At 43.5% G+C, this 21,250-nt stretch overlaps 1 protein-coding gene across 1 annotated transcript in view; it reads left to right on the top strand.

The window, feature by feature from the left end:
• PAPPA (pappalysin 1) overlaps nucleotides 1-21,250 on the top strand; it is a 236,094-nt gene that overhangs the window by 67,709 nt on the left and 147,135 nt on the right. The window contains exons 6-7 of the mRNA XM_081896277.1: nucleotides 3,430-3,551; nucleotides 11,903-12,410. Coding sequence (XP_081752403.1) covers nucleotides 3,430-3,551; nucleotides 11,903-12,410 — 630 coding nt within the window. The remainder of the gene's footprint in view (nucleotides 1-3,429; nucleotides 3,552-11,902; nucleotides 12,411-21,250) is intronic.

Below are 21,250 nucleotides of genomic sequence, written 5' to 3'. Positions count from 1 at the left end.
TCTCTCTCTTTCTGAAAGGGTAAATTAAGTTCTTGCAATATGTATTTAATTTATATTTCATAAAGCAGTTATTGTATGTTAAATAAATTCCATCTGCCTATTAAAAACATACTGATACAAGGTTAATTGTTATGTAACAAAATACGTCTCTCTGACATACGTCTTCAACCTCAATCAGTATGTTTTTAATAACCCCTGGCTAGTTCGTACTTAAGTAACACACAATGGCTGGCCTGTTCGATCTAGGATTTCATAACACAGTGATCATACCCTAAGTCAACACTAGATTTCTTTGACAAACCCTTCCATTGGGGTTTCAGTAGTATGGAATTGGCATAACTTGTGGATATCTAAGAAGACATTGTCCAGTAGTTATGTCATCATTTTCTCAGTTTCTCAAGCCTAGGATAAATAAATCTTACCGAGATTTTTTAAATTTTATTTTAAAGGCAGAACAGGGAAATTCCTCAGACTCTTGTTCCGAATTAATAATTGATGCCTTGGTCAGTTCCTGTCACTTTATCGCTGATCTAAGACAGTGGAATGGTCTCTCTATGTAGCCCTCCAAACTCTCCTCAGGCCCTGCCTCACACCAGCCCTACTTCATTCCCTCCTTGGGTGTTCTTTTGCTCAGCTCAGAACTCCGGTCATGCCTCTTGCTTGCCCTGATGGAGCACATGCCATTGCAATCTTTTTATTTGAATGCTGCCTTTCCATGGAAAGAATCATGTTCAAAGCACCCATGGCAAAGAATGCCAGAATAGATCACAACGCTAACACCATTGCAATAACAATTTAATAACAAGTAAATGGTTTAACACAATTAAAAAGGAGGAAATGTAACAACATTAATAACAATAAATAACAATATAACAGTAAAACCAACATTTCTGTACTAGAAATATAACAAGATTGCATTGACGACATTACACCTCTTTGCGAGAGCAGAAATAACAAGGGACACACTGGGCCTAAAAACATGATGTTGCTCACAGTTCCTCTCCTCCAGTAACTTGCACGGTTTCCAAAGTCAGGGAGTGGTGTAGCAGGGAACTTCCCTCACATGATGCTGCTCAGAAAAGTACGTGTAAGTGTGTGAAGAAAGTAGTCTGCTATACAGAGGTAGAATTACATTCATTGTTGCACCTGCTTTCATCTGGCCCCATCTACCACTGGCGTGTGGTCCTCGGAAAGTTGCCCAGAAGGGAATTCTCAGAATTCAGGGACACATTCCAGACAGGCAAGACTACTTGGGGTACAAAGCAGGACCAGCAAGATGTGTTAGCTGGAGAGAGTTCTGAAGTCTAGATATAGAGGCCTGGAGGACCACATTTGTCCCCCCAGGGCTCTAAAGCAGGGGTCAGCAAACTTTTTCAGGAGGGGGCCGGTCCACTGTCCCTCAGACCTTCTGGGGGGCTGGACCCAACGCCTCCTGAAAGCACCCCACCACCCGAAAGCCCCCCCCACCTATGCCACTCATGCCACAGCCACCAACACTGCCTCGTCTTCAGCAACATTGGCGTCCTCTGTCTTGGCAGGGCACAGAGCCCATGCTGCTGGCCTGGGCAGCGGAGGCAGCCTCTGCGTCGCTTCCGCTTCCTTCCTGCTCAGCCGCTTCCTCCCACTTGGCCACCTTAGCAGGAAGATGCCCAGAGGCATCTGCGGTTTTTGATTGGCTGCGGGAGCTTCCTGCAGCCAATCAGAAGCCATGCCGCGTCATGGAAGTCAGTCTCCGCATGGCGAGGTCTCTGCGCTGTGCCTGTTTAGCTCAGGGACTGACTGAGTGGGCGGCAGGGTCTGCAAAGTTCGTGGGCCAGATTAACAAGCCCAGTGAGCCGTATCTGGTCTGCAGGCCTTAGTTTGATGACCTCTGCTCTAAAGCCCTGAATCTCTGTGGTGCAATGGGTCAGTGCGTCTGGCTGTTAGCCGGAAGGTTGATGTTTTGAGCCCACTCAGGGACAGCTGTGGGCAGGATTCCTGCATCGCCGGGGGTTGGACTAGCTGATCCCCAGGATCTCGTCTAACTCTACAGTTCTATTATTATAATGAACTGAGCTGGTAGCAGGGGGTGAGGAACTGCACGGATGCTCTCAGAAAGCAGGTGTTGTATGCTAGAGTCTTAAAATGAATGTGAACTTGGGCTGCCAAGTAAGCACAAGTAAATACTGGAGCAGACTTGATAATTGCTATATGTAATAGATTATCAAGTTGAGCATGCAGAGACACCCATGGAGGCCTTGAAGTTTATGCATTTCCCCACATGCTGCACAGGCAGCCGTTTGGGGCAGGTGACCTGATGGTGCTGCTGTCCACATCACACACACCACTTGTCATAATGAAGCATTTTCTTGGATTCAAATAAATATGAAAAAGGAGCAGAAACAGAAGCCTCCCCCCCCCAACCCATTCGTTTCCTGACTGCATCAAAGCAGTTTTTAATCTCGTTATCCACAGCCATTGCAATTACTCAATATGCACTGGACTGACGCAGGCAGATATTTTTGACGGGCGTGACTGTGGAGTCCCATTCGGGCAAGAGAGACGCTCTCCATCACCCAGGTGGCTGTCATTTCCGCAGTTCCAGCGATCGCTATCTCTTTAATTCTTCCACAATGGCAGTGATTTGTGCGGTACAAACTTCTTGATTTAAGGAGGCGATTGGGAAGCCCTCTTGGACGTTCATGTGACTGGCTTGCTGGCTCTTAATTTCCCTTGCAAATGCCTGTGTCTCTAGCACATAAGGAAGGGACCCAGAGCTTCCAAAGTAGTGAAATATACCCCATTCCTCTCATTTTTGAAGTTGCACTTCAAGTCTCCATGCTTTGAATGGAAAGGCAATTCCTTTAATGAGCATGAGGTGTCCTTTCCAAATGTGTGTTTGGAGGCAAATTGCTTGATGAAACCAAAACTTGTTTTGCAGTTCTTTAAGAGCATGTCCAGAAAGGTATGAGTGATGCTTTCTAAAGGAGGGAACCTAACTTACCTGGTATTGGTATCTGATAGGCCCCAATTTAGTAATATTTTTTTAGAAAGTTAATGAGCACCAAAGGTGCAGGCATAGGGTTAAAAGAAGCTTGCAAACCTTGGCTCACAGGGCAGTCCTGGTTAGGGCCCACCCCAAGGTACACATGACCATAATACTAGGGGTGTATAACTAGAAGCTCTCTAGTTGTTGCTGAACTACAGCTCCCATCATCTCTCAGCACTGGCTGCGCTGGGGGAAGTTGGATTCCAAGCACAGATGAATTTACAGTATGGAAGGGCAAATTGCATCTTTTCTGCCTCTTTCCCTGGTGTGCCATATCAAGAGGCGAGGTGGGAGGGTTAAGTGATCTTCAACTTGTTATCTTGTCCCATTTTATTCCATTGAATTCAACTGTTACTAAGTTGGTGCGTTTTCTTTCTTTTTCTTATTTCCTGGCCTCCTAGAGAAGTGGGATCAGCCTGTGATCTCTGCGTGGAAGGCAGGACCCTTGTGCAGTATGCATTCAGAGCCTCATCACCGATGCCATGTGACCCATCCGGACACTGGAGTCCCCGTGAAGCAGAAGGTGACCTCACTCTGGGGGAAGGGAAATGGACAAGAAGCAAAGTGGAGGGCGGTTGTGACAACAGTGGAGGAGGAAGGGGGAGAAGACCAAGCAAGAGAACAAGAAAAATGAAAAAATAATATAGTTCGAATGATAGCAGAGAAGTTCATAATTAGCAGGTTTGAGGCACAAATTTGTCTTGCTTATACAGTAGTGCTTGACTGTCTCGTGAGACAAGGACCATTGCTGCCCAGACATGAAGCAGTGGTGATGTTTACTTTGTTTTGTTTGAGCCAAGATTAGTGTCCAGGAGTTTCAGCGAGATTCTTAAATCAATTTAATATAGTGCAACCCACATTATGAATGTAAAGTTGTCAGGGAAGGAAGGTTACCCCCCCACACACACATGCACAGATGTAAATAAGCATAACTGACAAGTCATTTGTATGTCCAAACTGAAATACAGGGTTGTGTGTGTGTATTGTCCATTGCTAAATAATGTCAAAATTTCATCTCACACTTTTACCGGTCGGTGGTTCGAATCCCCACGATGGGGTGAGCTTCAGTTGCTCAGTCCCAGCTCCTGCCACCCTAGCAGTTCAAAAGCAGGTCAAAGTGCAAGTAGATAAATAGGTACCACTCTGGTGGGAAGGTACCCGTAAACGGTGTTTCCGTGCACTGCTCTGGCTTTGCCAGAAGTGGCTTAGTCATGCTGGCGACATGACCCAGAAAAAACTGCCTGTGGACAAACGCCAGCTCCCTCGACCTGTAAAGCGAGATGAGCGCCGCAACCCCAGAGTCGTTCGCAACTGGACTTAATTGTCAGGGGTTCCTTTACCATTACCTTTATGTCCCCTATTAACGTTTATGGGGAGAGGATTTTGGCCCATCTGTAATATAATTAGCACCTCCACCATTGTTTTATTTGAACACTTGCTGCTTTCAGGAAGTCAGGAAAGTTTTGTGACTGCTGTATGTTAGAGGTTTTCCACTTGTTGCTTACTTTACTAAACTGTAGGATATAGTTGAAGGTTCCCCTGCTTTTAACTGGGGTTTTTTAAGCTTCACGCACATATATAGCAAGTTTCTCCAATACCTCCCAGGCTAGTAGTACTCTCTATTGTAGTGTTGGAAAGTACATCAAAGGTAATTTAGTCCAAACCCCTGCAGTGCAGGAATTATTGGTTAGATTTGGTTTAGAAGGGGGGGGGGAATACTAGATATGGTAAAATAAAATAGTTCTCTGTATGTCTAGATACAGGTTTGGAGCAAGTATTCTTTGGTGAGAGAGCCCCAGTAGAGATTTAAAATAACAAAATATGCAGCAAAGTAAAACATGGGATTATAGGCTATAAGACCTTTAAAATATCCCCTTCTAAGTCGATTCCAAAGCTCCCCACTTCCCTTAGCATAGAAAGAAACCACATGTTTGGTAAGTTAAAAAAGGTTTACAAACTCTTCAAAGGTCAGGTTCATGTACTTTTCCATATGGCAGCAAGAAAAGACAGGTAATATACCTTAAGTATAAGGATAGTAGTTTATAAATTATTTGTATAGAAATACCAAGATGGCTTGCTTGAACCACATGGTCTAAGCTTGGCGCATCCAGTGAACCAAATGAAGCTTTCGCTTCTTGGAAGAATATCAGCGGTCAAAATTAATATCTTACCGAAAATGATCTTTTCGTTCCAAGCTCTACCAGTGATTAAAGGCACCAGCTATTTTAAACAATGGGAAAATTACATTACTAATTTCATATGGTGGAGGGGCAGAGAGAGAGAACGGGATGACAAGATTAAATATAAAATATTAATTGATGCAAAGAACAGGGGGGATATGGGCTCCCAGACCTGAAAATGTACCATGTTTTTGTTGAATGAAATATTGGGTGGAGCTGAAAAACATAAGCATCCTGGATCTAGAAGGATTTGATCTGATGTACGGATGGCACGCCTACAAATATTACGACAAAGCCAAGGCCCACAAGGGATTTCACAATCATGTGATCAGAAAGAGCTTCTACAGTGTCTGGGGGGGGGGGACAAAGAGCACATTGGTGGATATCTCCCATCGAGCAGTGGCAATAAAAAACCAAACATGAACAAGATCTGGGGCACATATAAGGACCTCCTTGAGCAGAGGGAGGGCAGTTTAGGATTAAAGAGAAGAGAAGAGGTACAAAACTGGGTCTCAGACTGGTTCCAATACTTTCAACTAAATGAGGTCTTTAGGAAGGGCAAAGAAAATGGCTTTCTAGATGGGAGTTCAGAATTTAAGAAAGGAAAATATAGTAAAAAATGGCCTAAAGGTGGTACATGACACCCTCCAAATTGGTTTAAATGTATGAAAGAAGCTTTAAACTCTGTCTGAAATGTGCAGAGGCTGAGGAATCCTTCATTCATATGTGGTGGCACTGTAAGTACGCCCAAGAGTACTGGGAGATGGTCTACAATTAACTCAAAAAAATCCTTAAAATGACATTTTCAAAAACCCCCGAAGCCCTCTTACTAGCAATCATTAGCAATGAGAGCAAAAGCAAAGGCACACAACATCTTTCTCTATGCAACAGTGGCAGCCAGAGTAGTTTATGCTAGAATTTGGATGGAAAAAACCCAATTCCATTGAAAGACCAATGGCTGTATAAATTGTTAGAATTTGCTGAAATTTCCAACTTAGCCAAAATAAAAGATCAAGATGAAAAAAAGACGAAGGGCAAATGGAACTCTTTTGGGGAATACTTAAATACTGAAATCAATCTGAAAGTAGGGGTGATCTTATGAAGAACTGCTAAAAACAAGGAGAGGCAACAAGGGGAACAGGAGGGTGGAATAAAAAACTGATATGCAGCTTAGCTAGGAATACCAAGAATGCCACGGAAGGTAAGGTTGGGAAGTCAGTATAGAAATTATGTTGGATGGTGAAATATGATATGTAAACATGACAACTGGAAAAATGCATAAATAATAAATTTTAAAAGAAAATAACATAAAACCAACTATATTATTTTATGTTATTTTATGCAGTTTTAGGTACAATTTCCCTTTGTGTACTTGTTTTTATGCCTATTGCTTTGTCTGGGAACCACATCACATAATTCAGGGAGTTATGAAGACTACCTGCTTTTCAGTTCATGTATGGTTTTGGAAAGGATGAATTAGTAGGGTTTTTTTTAAAAAAAAAATGCAAACAGAATCAAAATTGCCCCCCTCCCTATCTTGTTGTAATGGATTTCTTTTTTAAAAAAATAATAATTATTGATTGTTCAAAATCGTTCCAATAACAGCCTCATTATAACATTATCAATTTTATCCAATTAATACAATTATTAATGGCAATTATTCAAATGTCAAATTATAAAATTTAATTAAACTGCCCCCCTCACATGCTATAGTTGATGAGTTCATTCTTCTATATTTTTTCTGCGTTCCAAAATTTTAATAATTTTCATTCCATTCCAGAGTTTTGTGATTTCAATTTGTGTTGTTATAATAGGTAATTTATAAAGTTTCAAGTGAGGAACTTTAGCTGTAATCCTTATTCTTTCCTGCATGTGACAATTTTTTCCATGATGATTCCCATCCATATATGGTGTTGTATCCTTTATTCCTGCAATTGTTGATGGTTTCCATCATGTCTCAGGAGAAGCTGTTATCTCACAGTTTCTAAAAGTCATTGCATCGCTTCGTCCATTGATTCGGCTTCCAGTAAGGAATCTGTCTTTGCCATTTTTCCAGCCTAGGAAGAACGGTCTGAATCTGGACTGCAGATAGTTAATCCAAAAACTGCTATTCTCACAGCTGGTAGACTTTTTTCCTCTCTGCTGCTGATTTATGGCCATTTATCCTTATCTCAAAGATATTCCTTTGTGGATAATGAAGGTTAGGGAAGATTTTGCTCTATATTTTCATAGCATAGCATTTCTTTTCTCCTTCCCTCTCAGTTCCTTTCTGTCGCACATGCAGTTCCAATTTTGTTAAATTCCATATTATTTTCCAGTTTCTTCCATCTTCATTTGTGCAGATATTTGTTAATAAAACTTGCATTCAGGGGGCGGGGGCGGGGGTGTTGTTGTTGTTGTTGCCTTATCATAAATATAGAGAAAAACCTTAAGTAAGCAAACCGTGGGCTCCCCTCCCCCCATTGTCTCTTTCACCGAATGAAATCTGCTCTCAATCCAAAACGTTTACATCTTTGTAGCTTGGTTGTTTTTGCAGTTTCTTATCTCAACGTCTCTGGCACGTGCCTGTAGTTTACTCCAGTTAAGTCCAATTAACAGGATAACCTGTGCTTCCAGGAACGGGATCGGGAGGGGGTCACGGCACCTGGAGTGCTCCGTGGTCTCAATGCCTTTGCCTGCCCTCGTGTTCCATGGGGAAGCGAGTGCCAGACCACCAGGCAAACTGTGGATCAGAGCCTGGTTCCTCTTCCAACCAGAGGAATGCAGATAATGAAATTCCCCCATCATTATCTGATTTTCTCCATCTGTCTCTTTCCCATTCCTGGAGAGAGAGACTCCATTCCTGGCACACTGGAAACAGGAAGCCCTGTAATGGTTTTCTTTTCGTTGGCGTTGGCTGGGAATATGGTCAGTCCACTGGGAGCCGTGTGTCCTTCTATTTGTACATTGGAACTTTGTGCATCTTGGATAGTGAAATCAGCAAAAGCTGAGCTGGGTATTTGGACCTCAGAGGTTGTTGATGCCTCCTTGAAGGAAGATGTGGTCCTCACTTGTCAGAAAGATGTGCTGGTGAAACCACTTTTGAATAATCCAAATTAGAATCCCAGAGTAATGAGCAACTACCACATGGTTTCAAATACATCTTTTGGGGGGTGCTAGAGTAGGTGTTGGCTTTTCAGCTTCAGGTAGTCCTGGACTGGATCCATTCCAGCTTAGTTTCAGGATGTATTTTTGGGACAGAAACAGACTTGGTAGCCCTGAAAGATGACTTGTGTGACAGCTGAAGCTAGGGGAGTGCCCGGACTTCTTAGCAGTTTTTGATACAATGGACCATTATATCCTTCTGGACTGCTTCTCTTGATTTGGCTTCAGAAGCCCTGTCTCCCCTGTTCTGAGCTACAAATGATTTTGCAGGTGCCTTCTTTCCTCGTCAACTCTCTTCTGATTCACAAAGCAAACCTTATTGATTTCCCTCACATATCAACACAGGCAGCTTTCTTCCGCCTGCTCTGCCCAAACCCACTTTTGCTTTTGCAATGCAAATTTTATCGATTTAGTAGATCTAAGCATAGCTTTCTTCCCAACAATGCTTGCTCAGTTCTGAGGGTTTTTTTAAAAAAAATGGAGTGGGCAACCCTGACCCACACAGCAGAGGACACACATGAGGTGATGTTTTCTATGGGGGGAAAGGGGCACGTCTCCCCCCAATTTCCTGCTGTAGTTGATTCTAGGGTTCAATCCCTAGCATCTCCAGGTAGAGCTGGGGAAAGCTCTTGGTCTGAAATCCTGTAGAGCTGCTGCCAGTCAGTGTAGACTATACTGAGCTAGATAGACCAATGGGCTGTCTGATAGGAAGATTCTTACGTTTCAAAAGGCCTTTCTCATTGCTGCTGCTGTTAGTAGTATTAATAACAGTAATAGTATTTTAAAAGAGATTTTGAACTGCTTTCTTGTAGGGTATGCAATGTTACCTTAATTTGGCCAAGAATATCCTTTGCATCTCAGTAGTCTATGTTTTGTTCCTCCCACTTCTTGGCTGTGAATAAAGGCTTCACACAGATATTGTATGCTGTTGGTCTGAAAAAACAACTAAACTCTGGACAACGTTTCCAGCAAACTGATTTTCTAGATCCATTTCAATTGGGGTTTAGGTCCTGTTTTAGCACAGAAACTGCTTTGGTCACCCTGTATGATGACCTCTTATTGAGAGAGAGGCAAGGGAAACATGTCCCTGCTAATTCTTCTCGACCTCTCAACAGCTTTCAATACCATTAACCATGGTATCCTTCTGGAGTGACTGTCTGAACTAGGGGTGGGTGGCACCGCTTTGTGGTGGTAACAGTCCAACTTAGATGGTTGTTTCCAGAAGGTGTTGCTTGGGGGATGCTTTTCAGTCCCATGGAACCTTCAATGTGTGGTTCCAGAGGGCTCAATCCTATCCCCCATGTTGTTTAACATCTACATGAAACCTTTTTAAAAGCAGGAGTGATGAAGTCATCAGATGGAACACAAGGGCAATTGATGGACACCTCTTTTTCTGGCAAAGTGAATGAAGTGATAGCGAGGAATTACAGTATGGTCCTTTCCTTTCATGGATGGTTTGCCTTTCTAATAAAAAGCTTAAGGTTTCATTTCACCTGCTGAATGATGTTTTCTTGAAGTTCAGTGGGTGGTATTCAGCTGAGCTTTGTTCCAATTGAAATTAATTAATGGCATTAAGTTAGCACCATCCATTTTAGTGGGTCTATTCTGAATAAAACTGAGTTGAATACCACCCAATGTGTTTTGCAAGTTTAACATAAACTGTGATTGGGAGTGGGGGTGGTCTTCCAGGTGCTACAACTCCCATCATCCTTGACCATTGGCCATGCTGGTGGGGTGTTGGGAGTTGGAGTCCAGCAACACCTGAAAGCCATGGGCTCCTCATCCCTGCTGTGCAAATTTACCTGGGATTAAATCCATTGAGCTCAAAGGAGCCTGCTCCTAGTGGACCCACATAGCATTGCACTATAAGACCGTTGAAGCTCAGAGCTCCCAAAGGGGGAGGCAGAACACTTCACAGATCTGTGGCCCTCTGGATGTTGTTGGGATGCATCCCTACTACTGGCCATACAGTCTAGAGCTGATGGGAGCTGGAGTCCAGCAACATCCACAGGACCACACATTCCCCATCTGTGGCACTGGAGATGTGGTACAGCCCCAAACACAGACAGACCTTTTCAGCGAGGAATAGGTCTAACTAGTTTGTCATGGCATGAGCTTTCATAAGGAAGAGTGATCCTGCTCCAAATAAATCGAGTCACTGTTGCATGCTATCTCTTTGTGACCAAGCCTTCACTGCCTCATTCATATTTTGCAAAAAGAAAAGAAAAGAAAAGCAAATGCGAGAAGATAACATTTCCTTTCCACTGTTGTATTTGGCTGCATTGTCCTTTTCCACTTGTTTCAGTTTAATGTTGTTTTTATCTGCTTGTTACCAATCCTTTGCTAGCTTCTGTTGCATTTTCTTATTGCACTCCAGTCTTTTTAGCTTTGGAAGGGCAGGGGAGACAAATGAGGGACACATCAGAGTAATCTATGAAAAATCATGCACGGCCGTGGAAAAAGTGAACAGGAGGGATGGGAGAGAAATTTTGTTTTGTTACTCCCTAATTTTCTCTTCCCATAACAGTATGTGAACTGAAACACCACAGTCACGCTTTGAAAGTCACACTTCTCCAAATTTTGCAAAGCAATTCTACAGTCAAACAGTGTTTACAATTAACTCCCCACCAGTTCTAAAGACAAATGATTGTTTCGTCAGACAAAGGTCTGGCTATAGAGGAGCATTTCTTCCATGTGCCTAAAGATATGTAACAAAGGCACCTGGTGAGCCACCCAAGGGAGAGCATTCCACCTACAGAGAGCTACCACAGAAAAGTTTTGTTCCTGTGTTATCACCCTCCAGACCCCTCGTGGAGGGGGCACATGAAGAAGGGTCTCAAGCGGTGTTACTGAAAACCAGATATGAAAGTGAATTGGGTTAGAGGAGGAATTCAGTTCAGTTCGTGTTTCAGTACAAAACCTCCTAACAGAAATGCAACTAGCCTTTGACACTGGATGTGCATATTTTTATGGCCCACTTTATTTCTGTAATTATAAATTGTTTTAAACTATTTCTGTTATTCTGTTCTAATGTTGTGTTTTAATTTGTAACCTGCCCTGGGACATTCGGATGAAGGGCAGATAATAAATTTAATAATAATAATAAATAATATGTACAGATTAACAAAAATAGCATACATAATAAATTATATTCTGCATGCAGAAAAGTATATATTAAGAGACATTCACACTAAAATGCTGATGAATTTTCACGATGACTTTTTATTGCAAACTGATCCAGAAATGAGGAGAACTGAACTGGGGTTTGGAAATATGAGAATATGAGAAAAACTGAAATTGACTGGCTTCTCCTTCCCTAGTGGATTGAGAGTTTTTTCTTCCAATGCAATAACACAATACTTGAGGTTGTCCAAGGAAATTGATGGGCAAAGGAAAGAAGCTTGTGGCCCATCAGTGTCCCATGAAAATTCTTCTTTATACAACATATAAATTACATTGTGGAAACTGAAATTTCGGGTTTCCAGTTTTATAAGACCGATGCAGTGTTGAGGTGTTGTCTTCAACTTTACATTTTCTTTATGCTTTCAAGGTCCCCCTGATGTGGAACAGCCGTGCAAGGCCAGTGTTAGAACTTGGAGCCCTAATTCAGCAGTCATCAAGCAAACCATCCCTCCTGCCTGTCCCGAACCCCAGGGCTGCTACCTGGAGCTAGAGTTTCAGTACCCAGTAATCCCAGAGTCTCTGACCATATGGGTGACCTATGTCTCTGATGACTGGCATTTCAGCGAAGCGGTGAATGACATCAAACTCTTAATGGTCAGTGGGCGGAACATATCCCTTGGCCCTCAGAACTTCTTCTGTGATGTCCCCATGACCATCAGGCTGGACTCCAAGAAGGTGAATGAAGAGGTTTGTGGCATCCAAATCTACACTTTGGATGAACAACTGGAGATTGATGCCGCCATGATAAGCTCGGTCCCTCAGAGCAAGCAGTGTGCCAACTGCCAACCTATCTGGTACAAAGTAGCCCGGGACCCTCCCTTTCAGAAGGGCTCTCCATTCATCATCTCAGACCTCAGCCGGAAATTCATGGACACGTAAGTACTGATAGCGCAAAGGCAAACAGTTCTTGATTTTATCTGTTGGCACAAAGCTTTGATCTGAGAACACTTCAGAAATGTGTGATTGTGGTCATCACAAGCAGGACCTGCAACAAAATGTTATAGCACTCCTGTTCAGTGTTCCACTCACCCGGACATGCCCTGTTCTAGGATACTCCATGAATTCTTCCTCCCATCTTTTTGTGCTCACCCAGTCCTCATTGTGCTGTTTGGATTCCACCCCCTTCATTTACAATGTAATTTTTTGGTACTTCAGCAAACCTTCTGTTCCCCCAAAACCTGCTGACACTTCCCTCCTCTGCACAAATGATGTTGGTTTATCTATGTAAGAAGCCACACTTCAAGAAATGAATTATATTATTATAAGCAGTGAAATGTACTCCACCAGGCATCCCTATGTGGCCCTCAGAATTCCCCCCATTTGAATGGAATGAGTGTGTGTAAGAACTAGCCTTCCGTGCAAAGGTAGAATTTACATGCTTTGTTCCATCCACTTTTGCCTATGTCCCCCGTCTGCCACTGGCCAAAAGGGAATTTCGCTCTCAGGCTAAAAAAAGTGGCTTCCCCACAACTGGAATATATTATGGTAATAATTGCAAGCCAGTTTTCTGCTTGAAGAATACCATGTGACTTGCATCAAGAGAGGCAATGAAGAATGGCATTCTGAGGACCTGTTTGAAGGACAGGGTAGGCATATCTTCGATAAACAAGTATGGTTTGATCTAAGCTGGGAAGTAGCTGGGATCCAGTGAGAATATTGGATGTTAATGATGCCGTAGGGTTATACCCAAATTTGATTGGTGCAGAAGCACCAGAACAGTTAAAATTTCTCCTTGTCCTATCTACAATTTCCCTGATAGTACATACCAACATCTATACATTTCCTACAATGTCAACAGGGAGAAGGGTTAAACCTCCCTCTCCAAAGGCTATTCCTCCAATCAAATTCACAGCCCCTCCCCCTGCCCCAGTAGTTTCCTTTAGGGGAGGAAATGAGTATGCTTGTATGGTGTCAGATTCTGTGCTTTGGGATAAATTCTTCTGAGGCAGGAGAGCATGTCCATCAGGCCTCTCTCCAGATGGCCTGTTTGGTGGGCATTTGTCCTGATTTGTTTGTGCAAATTTTGAAGGGACATTAGAAGAGTGTTTACTGAGCATTCATTCTGATTTTTTGTGGGAAGATTATTTGTCTTTTTTTAAAAAAACAAAAAACTTTTTAATGTCTCAGTTTCTAAAAAGACATATGGCAAGCAATCTCCATAGCCCCCCCCCCCAAGAAACATTCCATGCAAACAGTGAGTTTGTAAGCAGTTTTGAACTGATTACAACAGTTGGGTATCTTCTGCTCTCTGTCTTAACAGATTGTCTCAGAGTGAGCCATGGGTGAGAGGACAACATTGTCCTTTCCAGCGTACTGAATAAACACATGTAATACAGTTTCAAAATCATCTTTGGTCTTTGCATTCTGAGCATTGTAGGATGCTTCATTGGTTTCTGCATAAGGGCTAGATTCCATATTCTAATTCCACAGTGCATCTAGAGTTAAGTTGGTACCTATTTTCTAATACTATATTAATATATTATATGTCTTTTTGCCAAGTAATCATCCCCACCGCCCACTTTAAAGTACATTTTCCTGACACTTTCCTTATTGCCAAAAGTACACACACACACACACACACAATTTGGGTCGGGGGAGTGGAGTTGTTGCGCAGGACTGCCAAATCAACTGAGCAACCTGTACTTGCTGGTATGTGATTGAATCCCACCCATAAATTGCAAAAGTCTGAAAGTACCCTATGCCTCAAAAAGCCCCTTTCATGTTAAATCCATCAGGGGTTACTGAACCAAGATCTGAAGTACACCAAATTTCAGCTGTGTGCCCTTCAGCCAGTGGCATGGCTCCTTGCTGTGTAGTTTGCAGCTGCAAGCCAGCGCTGAAAGGTTGGAGCAAAGCGCCCTTGGAGAGGCCACAGTCAAGTCTGCCTCTTGCTGACTTGCATTTGGCTCTGGGTCAAACCTCTGTGCACAGAGGCTTGAGATAACATGACCCCCTGCTTTGGGCAAAAAGAAGCATGATCTCCAATCTCCACTGAATGTGGTCAATTTGCTAGAGCTCATCCCCACAGCTGCCTCTTGCTATTGCATTCCTTCCCACTCATCCATCTCCAGAATCTGTCAGTCTGTCTTCTTGTTTCCCCCCTGAAGCCCTGCTAGCCAGAGAAACATTCTGACTCTCAAACATTCAGATGTGGCTGCCAGGTCCACCTGCTGGGGGCTGGGGATTAAAGTAAATTTAATGGCATGCAGCCCCACCCAAAATGAAACACAGAGCTTTGAGGAGATCTTAGCGCTGCTTCTTTTCATAGGAACATAAGAAGATAACTTATACAAGGCTGGGCCACCAGAACCACCGTATCTAGCACTGTCTATTCTAGCGTGGGGAACCTTTTTTTCCCTGTTGGGGGTCATGTTCCCTTGGGGAAAATCTCTTGGGGGCCACATATGGGTGGTGGGTGGGAACAGAGTCATAAGGGGGCAGGGCATCCCATTCTTCCCCCTCTGCCACCATTTCCTCTCTTTTCTGCCCCTCTATCTTGCCACCCCCACACACTTTTTGCCATCCCTTCTCTCCCTTTGCCCTCTCCCTTTCCACCACCTGCCTCCCCATTCTTTCATTTTTTTCCTGCTAGTGTATTCTTCCCTTCTTTTTTCTGCCACCCACTTCTCTCTCTTTTCCCCTCTTACTTCATTTCTTTTGGGGGAAGGGCTGGAGCTACTGGCAGAACATATTTCTATGTGGGGAGTCCCTCAATCCTCAGCATCTCTCATGTAGGACTGTGATTATTTTCCCCCATCTGAAACCCAGAAGAGCCACTGCTACTCAGTCAAAGCAATACTTTGTTAGATGGACCAATGGGTCTGATTCAGTATAAGGCAGCTTCTTCTTAGAGAAAGGGCTGTAATTCATAGGTACAGCATCTGCTTTGCATCCAGGTAGGGCCTGGAGTTTCCTTGTTTGAAACCCTTTGGAGAGTTGCTGCCAGTCAACGTAGACCAGAGCTACATGGACCCAATGGTCTGACTCATTGTAAGACTGCTCCCCATGTTCCTTCATCCCTTGCTTCATTCAGGCAACCCCATTCATGCCTTAACCTAGAACAAGTCCTGCAGATCCTGATTTGTGTCTGGAGCAGAGTGCAATGTGTTGGTCCATTGGTTGCTGTGAGTTGTTGTTGTTGGGTTTTTTTGGGGGGGGTGGGGGGGGTTTGAGGCCAGTTGCAAATGTGATGGTAACAGTGGAGATTAAGTCAAGACACAAAGTCCCTCCCAAGGGAAACATTGTGGAGCATCCTTTTGGAAGAGACACCTTATTTAACTTTCTACATGCAGCTCTGTCCCTCCCAAGGTAGAACAGATGTTTCTTCTTTTCTGATCTCTAACCTTGGTAAATCACCACCCACAGGGTGGGCTCAAGATGTTTTAGCACTCTAGACAAAACACCCCAATGCCCCTCCCCAATGCTGCCTACCTCCACAGATCCGGGTCCCCAACCCCTCCCTGCCCTTGCTGCCAGGCCTATGCTGCTTCTAGACCTGTCAAGGCAACTGTACCCTCACCTGCAGCTGCGCCTCTGCTACCACCGTGACAATGGCAAGGGCAACAGGGCTGTGTTGGCAGTGTGGGTGAAGACCTGGCAGGGCCGACAAGAGTGCAGTGGTGGGGGAAGATCTGCCTCCTGAAGCAAATGGCTTCACTTCACCTATTGGACAGGCCACCCCTGACCTTCCTTATTTCCCAGCCCTGCTAACTGGGGGGCAAGAACCTTCTTAAAATGTTGTTAGTGTGACTGTCTCCCTCTGTCGTCAGTAGTTCAGTCTTCACACAGTGCATGGTTCTTGACACAGTGAATGGGCAAATGCTGCACTGCCTGGCAAACCTTGGTCTGCTCTCAGCTATTTATCACCTGCCTGCCTTCTTTTTTTCCAGCCAGTCCAGAGGGTGGCAGTGGCTGCTGTCTTCCTCTTCATTATTCCCCTTAAAGATATTAGCAAAACTAAATTTAGTTGGCCCTTGCTTTCATTGGCTCTGGCTTAGCTGAAAGGCCTTTGCTCAGCAACTGAGTACTTGCTGTGCATCTGCAAGGTACCAGTCTCAATCCCCAGCTTCTCAAGGGAGGTCTGGAAGAGACTCATGCATAAAACCCCGGAGAGCCGGTGCCAGCCAGGGTAGACAAAACTGAGCCAGCTTTCTTTGTATTCCTAATGTTTGGACTCCCTGCCTTCTGCCCCTACCAGTCCCAACCACTACACAGTTCAAAGCTAAATGCTGGGATTTGCTGCCACAAGATTTGCAAAGTGCCACCAACTGGGACAGCGTCAAAAGGGAACTAGGAAAATTCATAGATGATCATGGGCGATCAATGGGCTTGTGGGCTTCCCAGACTCATCTGGGACCGGTTCACCTGTGGGATTGCCTTATCCCATATGTGCCCACTTCCCTGTTTTGATGTCTGCAACTGGCACTGTTGCAGGAAACTAACACCATAGTCTCCACATCAAAATGCATAGCTGGCCCCTGAGATCCCAGCCAACTCCACAGCCCTGTGGCTTTCTGCAGAGATCATGGCTGCATGTGGCCTGTTTTGCTCTCCTGTCCATCATTCACAGGAGACTGTAAAATCCAGACATGGTTGTGTTAGTTTGATGCCCCTCTTGTGGGATCCAAATGTTCTTTGGCACTCTTGCCTTTTAAATCAACTTCATAGTGAAAAGAGGGGTGGGATGTGCATTTGTCTGGGTTGCAGGGGCAGAGAAATTGTTGTGTGTCTTTTGCACCTGTTCCCTCTCTAGCCTTGTCCAAATAAGTGAAAATGCAGCTGAAATAACAGGAGAGCAGAATAGCCGTCTGAGTTTTGACGTCTCTTCTTTGTTTACTGCATACTGCACTACTACCAACACATGCAGAGCTTAGACTTCTGATTCAGACAAGGATTCCCTACATTATCCAAGTCAAGCTTCTCACAGCCTTTTGGCATTTTGTTTTAAACACACATACACACCCGAGAGAGAGAGAAAGAAGAAGAAGAAGACAAAAACAGAAAAATAGACCTAAATTGGTGAGGGCGGTCCCTAATTCATGTGTCCTAGAATCACCCTTCCCTCATTCAGGGATTGTAAGAAGTGTTTTGTTTTTGATACACTTCAAAGGACCAGTGGGAACACAGAAAATCCTCCCTGGAAATCCACAACTGCTACTGACCTTACCCAACTAAGCTATTCTCAGAGTATTTATATATTTAAATGGTGAAGTTGTGGGAGTTTTTTTTTGGGGGGTGACCATATAACAAGGTTGTGTACAATATAAAAACATCATAGAATCATACAATTGTATAATTAGAAGGGACCGCAAGAGTCATCTAGTCTTTTAATGCAGGAATCACATCCTATACTACAGTAGTACATTAGTACAACATCAATACTGTACTACATTAACATAAATAGAAACATCAATAAAGACTGGTTGGTTGAAAAAGAAAGAATCACATTGCAAAGGCATGTCGGAAAAGAACAATTTTTAAAATACATCTAAAATAAACGAGATGACTAATGCAGTAATTCTACTGGCAGGGAGTTCCACAGGGCAGGGCCTGTCACAATAAAGACTTGTCTCCCAGTAAAGACTGACCAAGTCTTGGATTTCAGTTGTAGTGTTACATAGTGATCAGATAGTCCTTAAGGTACTTTGGACACCAGTTGTGTAGGGCTTTATGAATTAGCACAAGATTCTTGAGCCTGGCCTGTTAAAATCATTGAAGTTAATAAACCTAAGTTTCTCATGTACATTAATGCTAATGTGAGTATGAGTATGAGTATCAGTAACATTTAAACCTACCTAATTAGAAATAATACCATCCTTTGAAATTTGCATTTTTTGCAGTTTTGCAATGCAGTTTTCCAGCCATCTGGTGTGTACAGAAATGCATCTACTAGGATAATGTGGGCATAGAAATGAATGCATTTGTGAAAGTCACTTACAAAAATGCAGCATAAGATCACTTTCAAAGTTGTGTACATTGCATACAAAAATTGCATATAAGAATGTGTACATTAGGAGACATTCATGCTAAAATGCTGATGAGTTTTCTGGACTTAAACAAAAAGCATGAACAAACTGCTTTGGAAATGTAGAGAACTGAATTTAAGATTACAAAATTGGCAGATTATTCCATCCCCCGCATATTGGCTATTTGCCCATTGATGTCAAAAACCCCACTCCCAACAGCCACACACATACTGTTATTTTAAAGGAAAAAACCAGAGATGTTAAATCAAGGATGGGGGACCTGCCTCACCACCCAATATTTTTTGGACTTCAACTCGCATCAGTTTAAGTCAGCATGGTCAGGGACTATGGGATTTGAAATTCACTAGCATCTGAAGGGTCCCGATCCCTGTGACACAGAAACCTGTCAATTTCAGTTTCTCTCTCACACTCCCCCCCCCAAAAAATTTAAATTTAGTTCTTGAGGGAGTCAGCATGGCAGAGGCAAATAGCACATCCTCCTTGCTGGTAATATGTTTCCCAGGCATTGTGCATTATGTGCCCACAAAGTTCTTCCCAAATTCTGAATCCCAGAATCCTTTGCTTGTTGCCTGCCACATTGGTTGATTGGGAGGCACATTCTAATCTGCATTGAAGCTTTACTTGGTTCATCACCCTGGTTACATGATTAAAACTTAGTAGTACAAGTTTGAGTGTTTGAGGGAGGTGCTAGAAACGCAAGAGAGCCTTGATTTAAGGACCCATTGGAAAGATTTCAAAAAGAAGGAAGAGCTGTTGGCATTTTGTTATTTGTGGATTGATCAACAGATGTCCAGCAAGAAAGGAGACCTTTCCAGTAACCCATTTATATGGAAGTCAGAACAATCATTATCCCCTAAGTCAGTGTTCCAAAAGCCCATTAAAAGACAGGGGATATAGATCTTAAAACACCAACTTGCTTATGCCCTTAACTTTGAAGCAGGCTCATACACTAAAGCAGGAACAGGAATGCATCAGGCTCGGTGGAGAGTGCATTTTGGCTATTGCTGTGCTCTCTGTCCCTGGTGGCTGGTGCCCATTGGGACTGGTAGATGAGAAGGCAGAGGGGTCAATAATAGGTGGAGCCAGAGCCAATGGCAGGCAAAGCCAACTAGTTTATTTATTTATTTAATTTGTATACTGCCTTTCATCATAAGATCTCAGGGCAGTTCACAGAATAAAATACAAGATAAAAACACAAGTAAATAATTAAAACAATTAAACAATAACCTCCGCTTCCCACAGGTACATATTAAAAAGCTGTAGAATATTAATCAGCCAAAGGCCTGGTTGAAGAGGAACATATTTGCCTAGCACCTAAATATATATATATAATGAAGGTACCAGTCAAACGTCCCAGGAGAGAACAGGGAGAGCTAGTACAGAAGTCAGTACAGAAAATGTGCCTTCTTGTGTTATCACCCTCCAGATGTCTCATGGAGGAGGCACACAAAGGGCCTCAGATGATGAACACAGAGTCTGGGTGAGAGGCGGTCCTTGAGGTATTGTGGTCCTGAGCCATTTAACGCTTTATAGGTCAAAACCAGCACTCTGAATTGGGCCTACAAGCTAATTGGCAGCCAGTGCAGTCAGGCCAGGATCAGTGTAATAATATGCTCAAACCGTCTTGTCCCAGTGAGCAGCCTGGCTGTCAAATTCTGCACCTGCTGAAGCTTCTGAACCATCTTCAGAGGCAGCCGTATGTATAACATGCTGCAGTAATCTAACCTTGAGGTTACCAGAGCATAGACAACAGTAGTTAGGCTATCCCTGTCCAGATAGGGGCGTAGCTGGGCCACCAGCCAAAGCTGATGGAAGGCACTCCAGGCCACTGAGGCCACCTGAGCCTTGAGCAACAGCAAAGGATCCAGAAGTACCCCCAAGCTATGTACCCGCTCCTTTAGAGGGAGTCTAGCCCCATCAAGAGCAGGCAACCTCCCACCCAACTGGTCTAGGGAACCACCCACTAACAGTGTATCAGTCTTGGTTGGAAGGAAGAAGGCAGGCAAGGCAGACTGAAGTTGGTGAGGCATTTGCCCTAGTAGACCAGCCTCTGCTGCTCTCCGTTAGAGAAAGGGGCATAGTAAGCAGAGGGATAAAAGCGCCGTACACTCCCTGAGCCCAGAGTCTCTGATGCAGGCTGGAAGCTTGAACGCAAAATTGAACGCAACTTTGACCCTGTAATGACATTTTCCCCAGATGCAGAAAAGAATGGAGCAACACTTGTTCGTTGTTAACAATATTGTGTGTGCTCATGCCACTTCTCTGATAGGTGAGGTTCTCCAAACAGCACAGCATGAATGTGGTTTTGCTTTCTTTTGCAAGGTGGCCACTGTGGTGAGACACTCCCCTGCTTTCAATGCTTTTGGTGTTTGCAAAAGTTTTGAGGAGGACATTCTGCTTCACTTATGTGCGTCCCATAACTTCCAGATGAAATCCTGTGACATTTCATACTACAAATATTTCAGGGCAGGGGGTTGTCCCGCTTTTGTTGCAATAGTGCCCCTCTTGACAGTGATAGTGTGGGAACACTGGGGAAGTATCACAGGACAACAAGTAAAGCAGAATGACATGTGGATGGTCCAGTATGAATCCACCACAAACGCATCATTATTGCATCAGTGTCATGCTGCAAACAAACAAGCAAAAACAGTCTGGAGGGTCCCTGATTTTATTTACAAATATACAGTTATGTGATTGTTGTGAGTGTCGGTGGAGGCACAAGAGTCCTT

The sequence above is a fragment of the Podarcis melisellensis genome (genome assembly GCF_964234715.1).
Source record: "Podarcis melisellensis genome assembly, chromosome: Z".
NCBI lineage: Eukaryota > Metazoa > Chordata > Lepidosauria > Squamata > Lacertidae > Podarcis > Podarcis melisellensis.
This window is presented reverse-complemented; position numbering and strand designations above follow the sequence as displayed.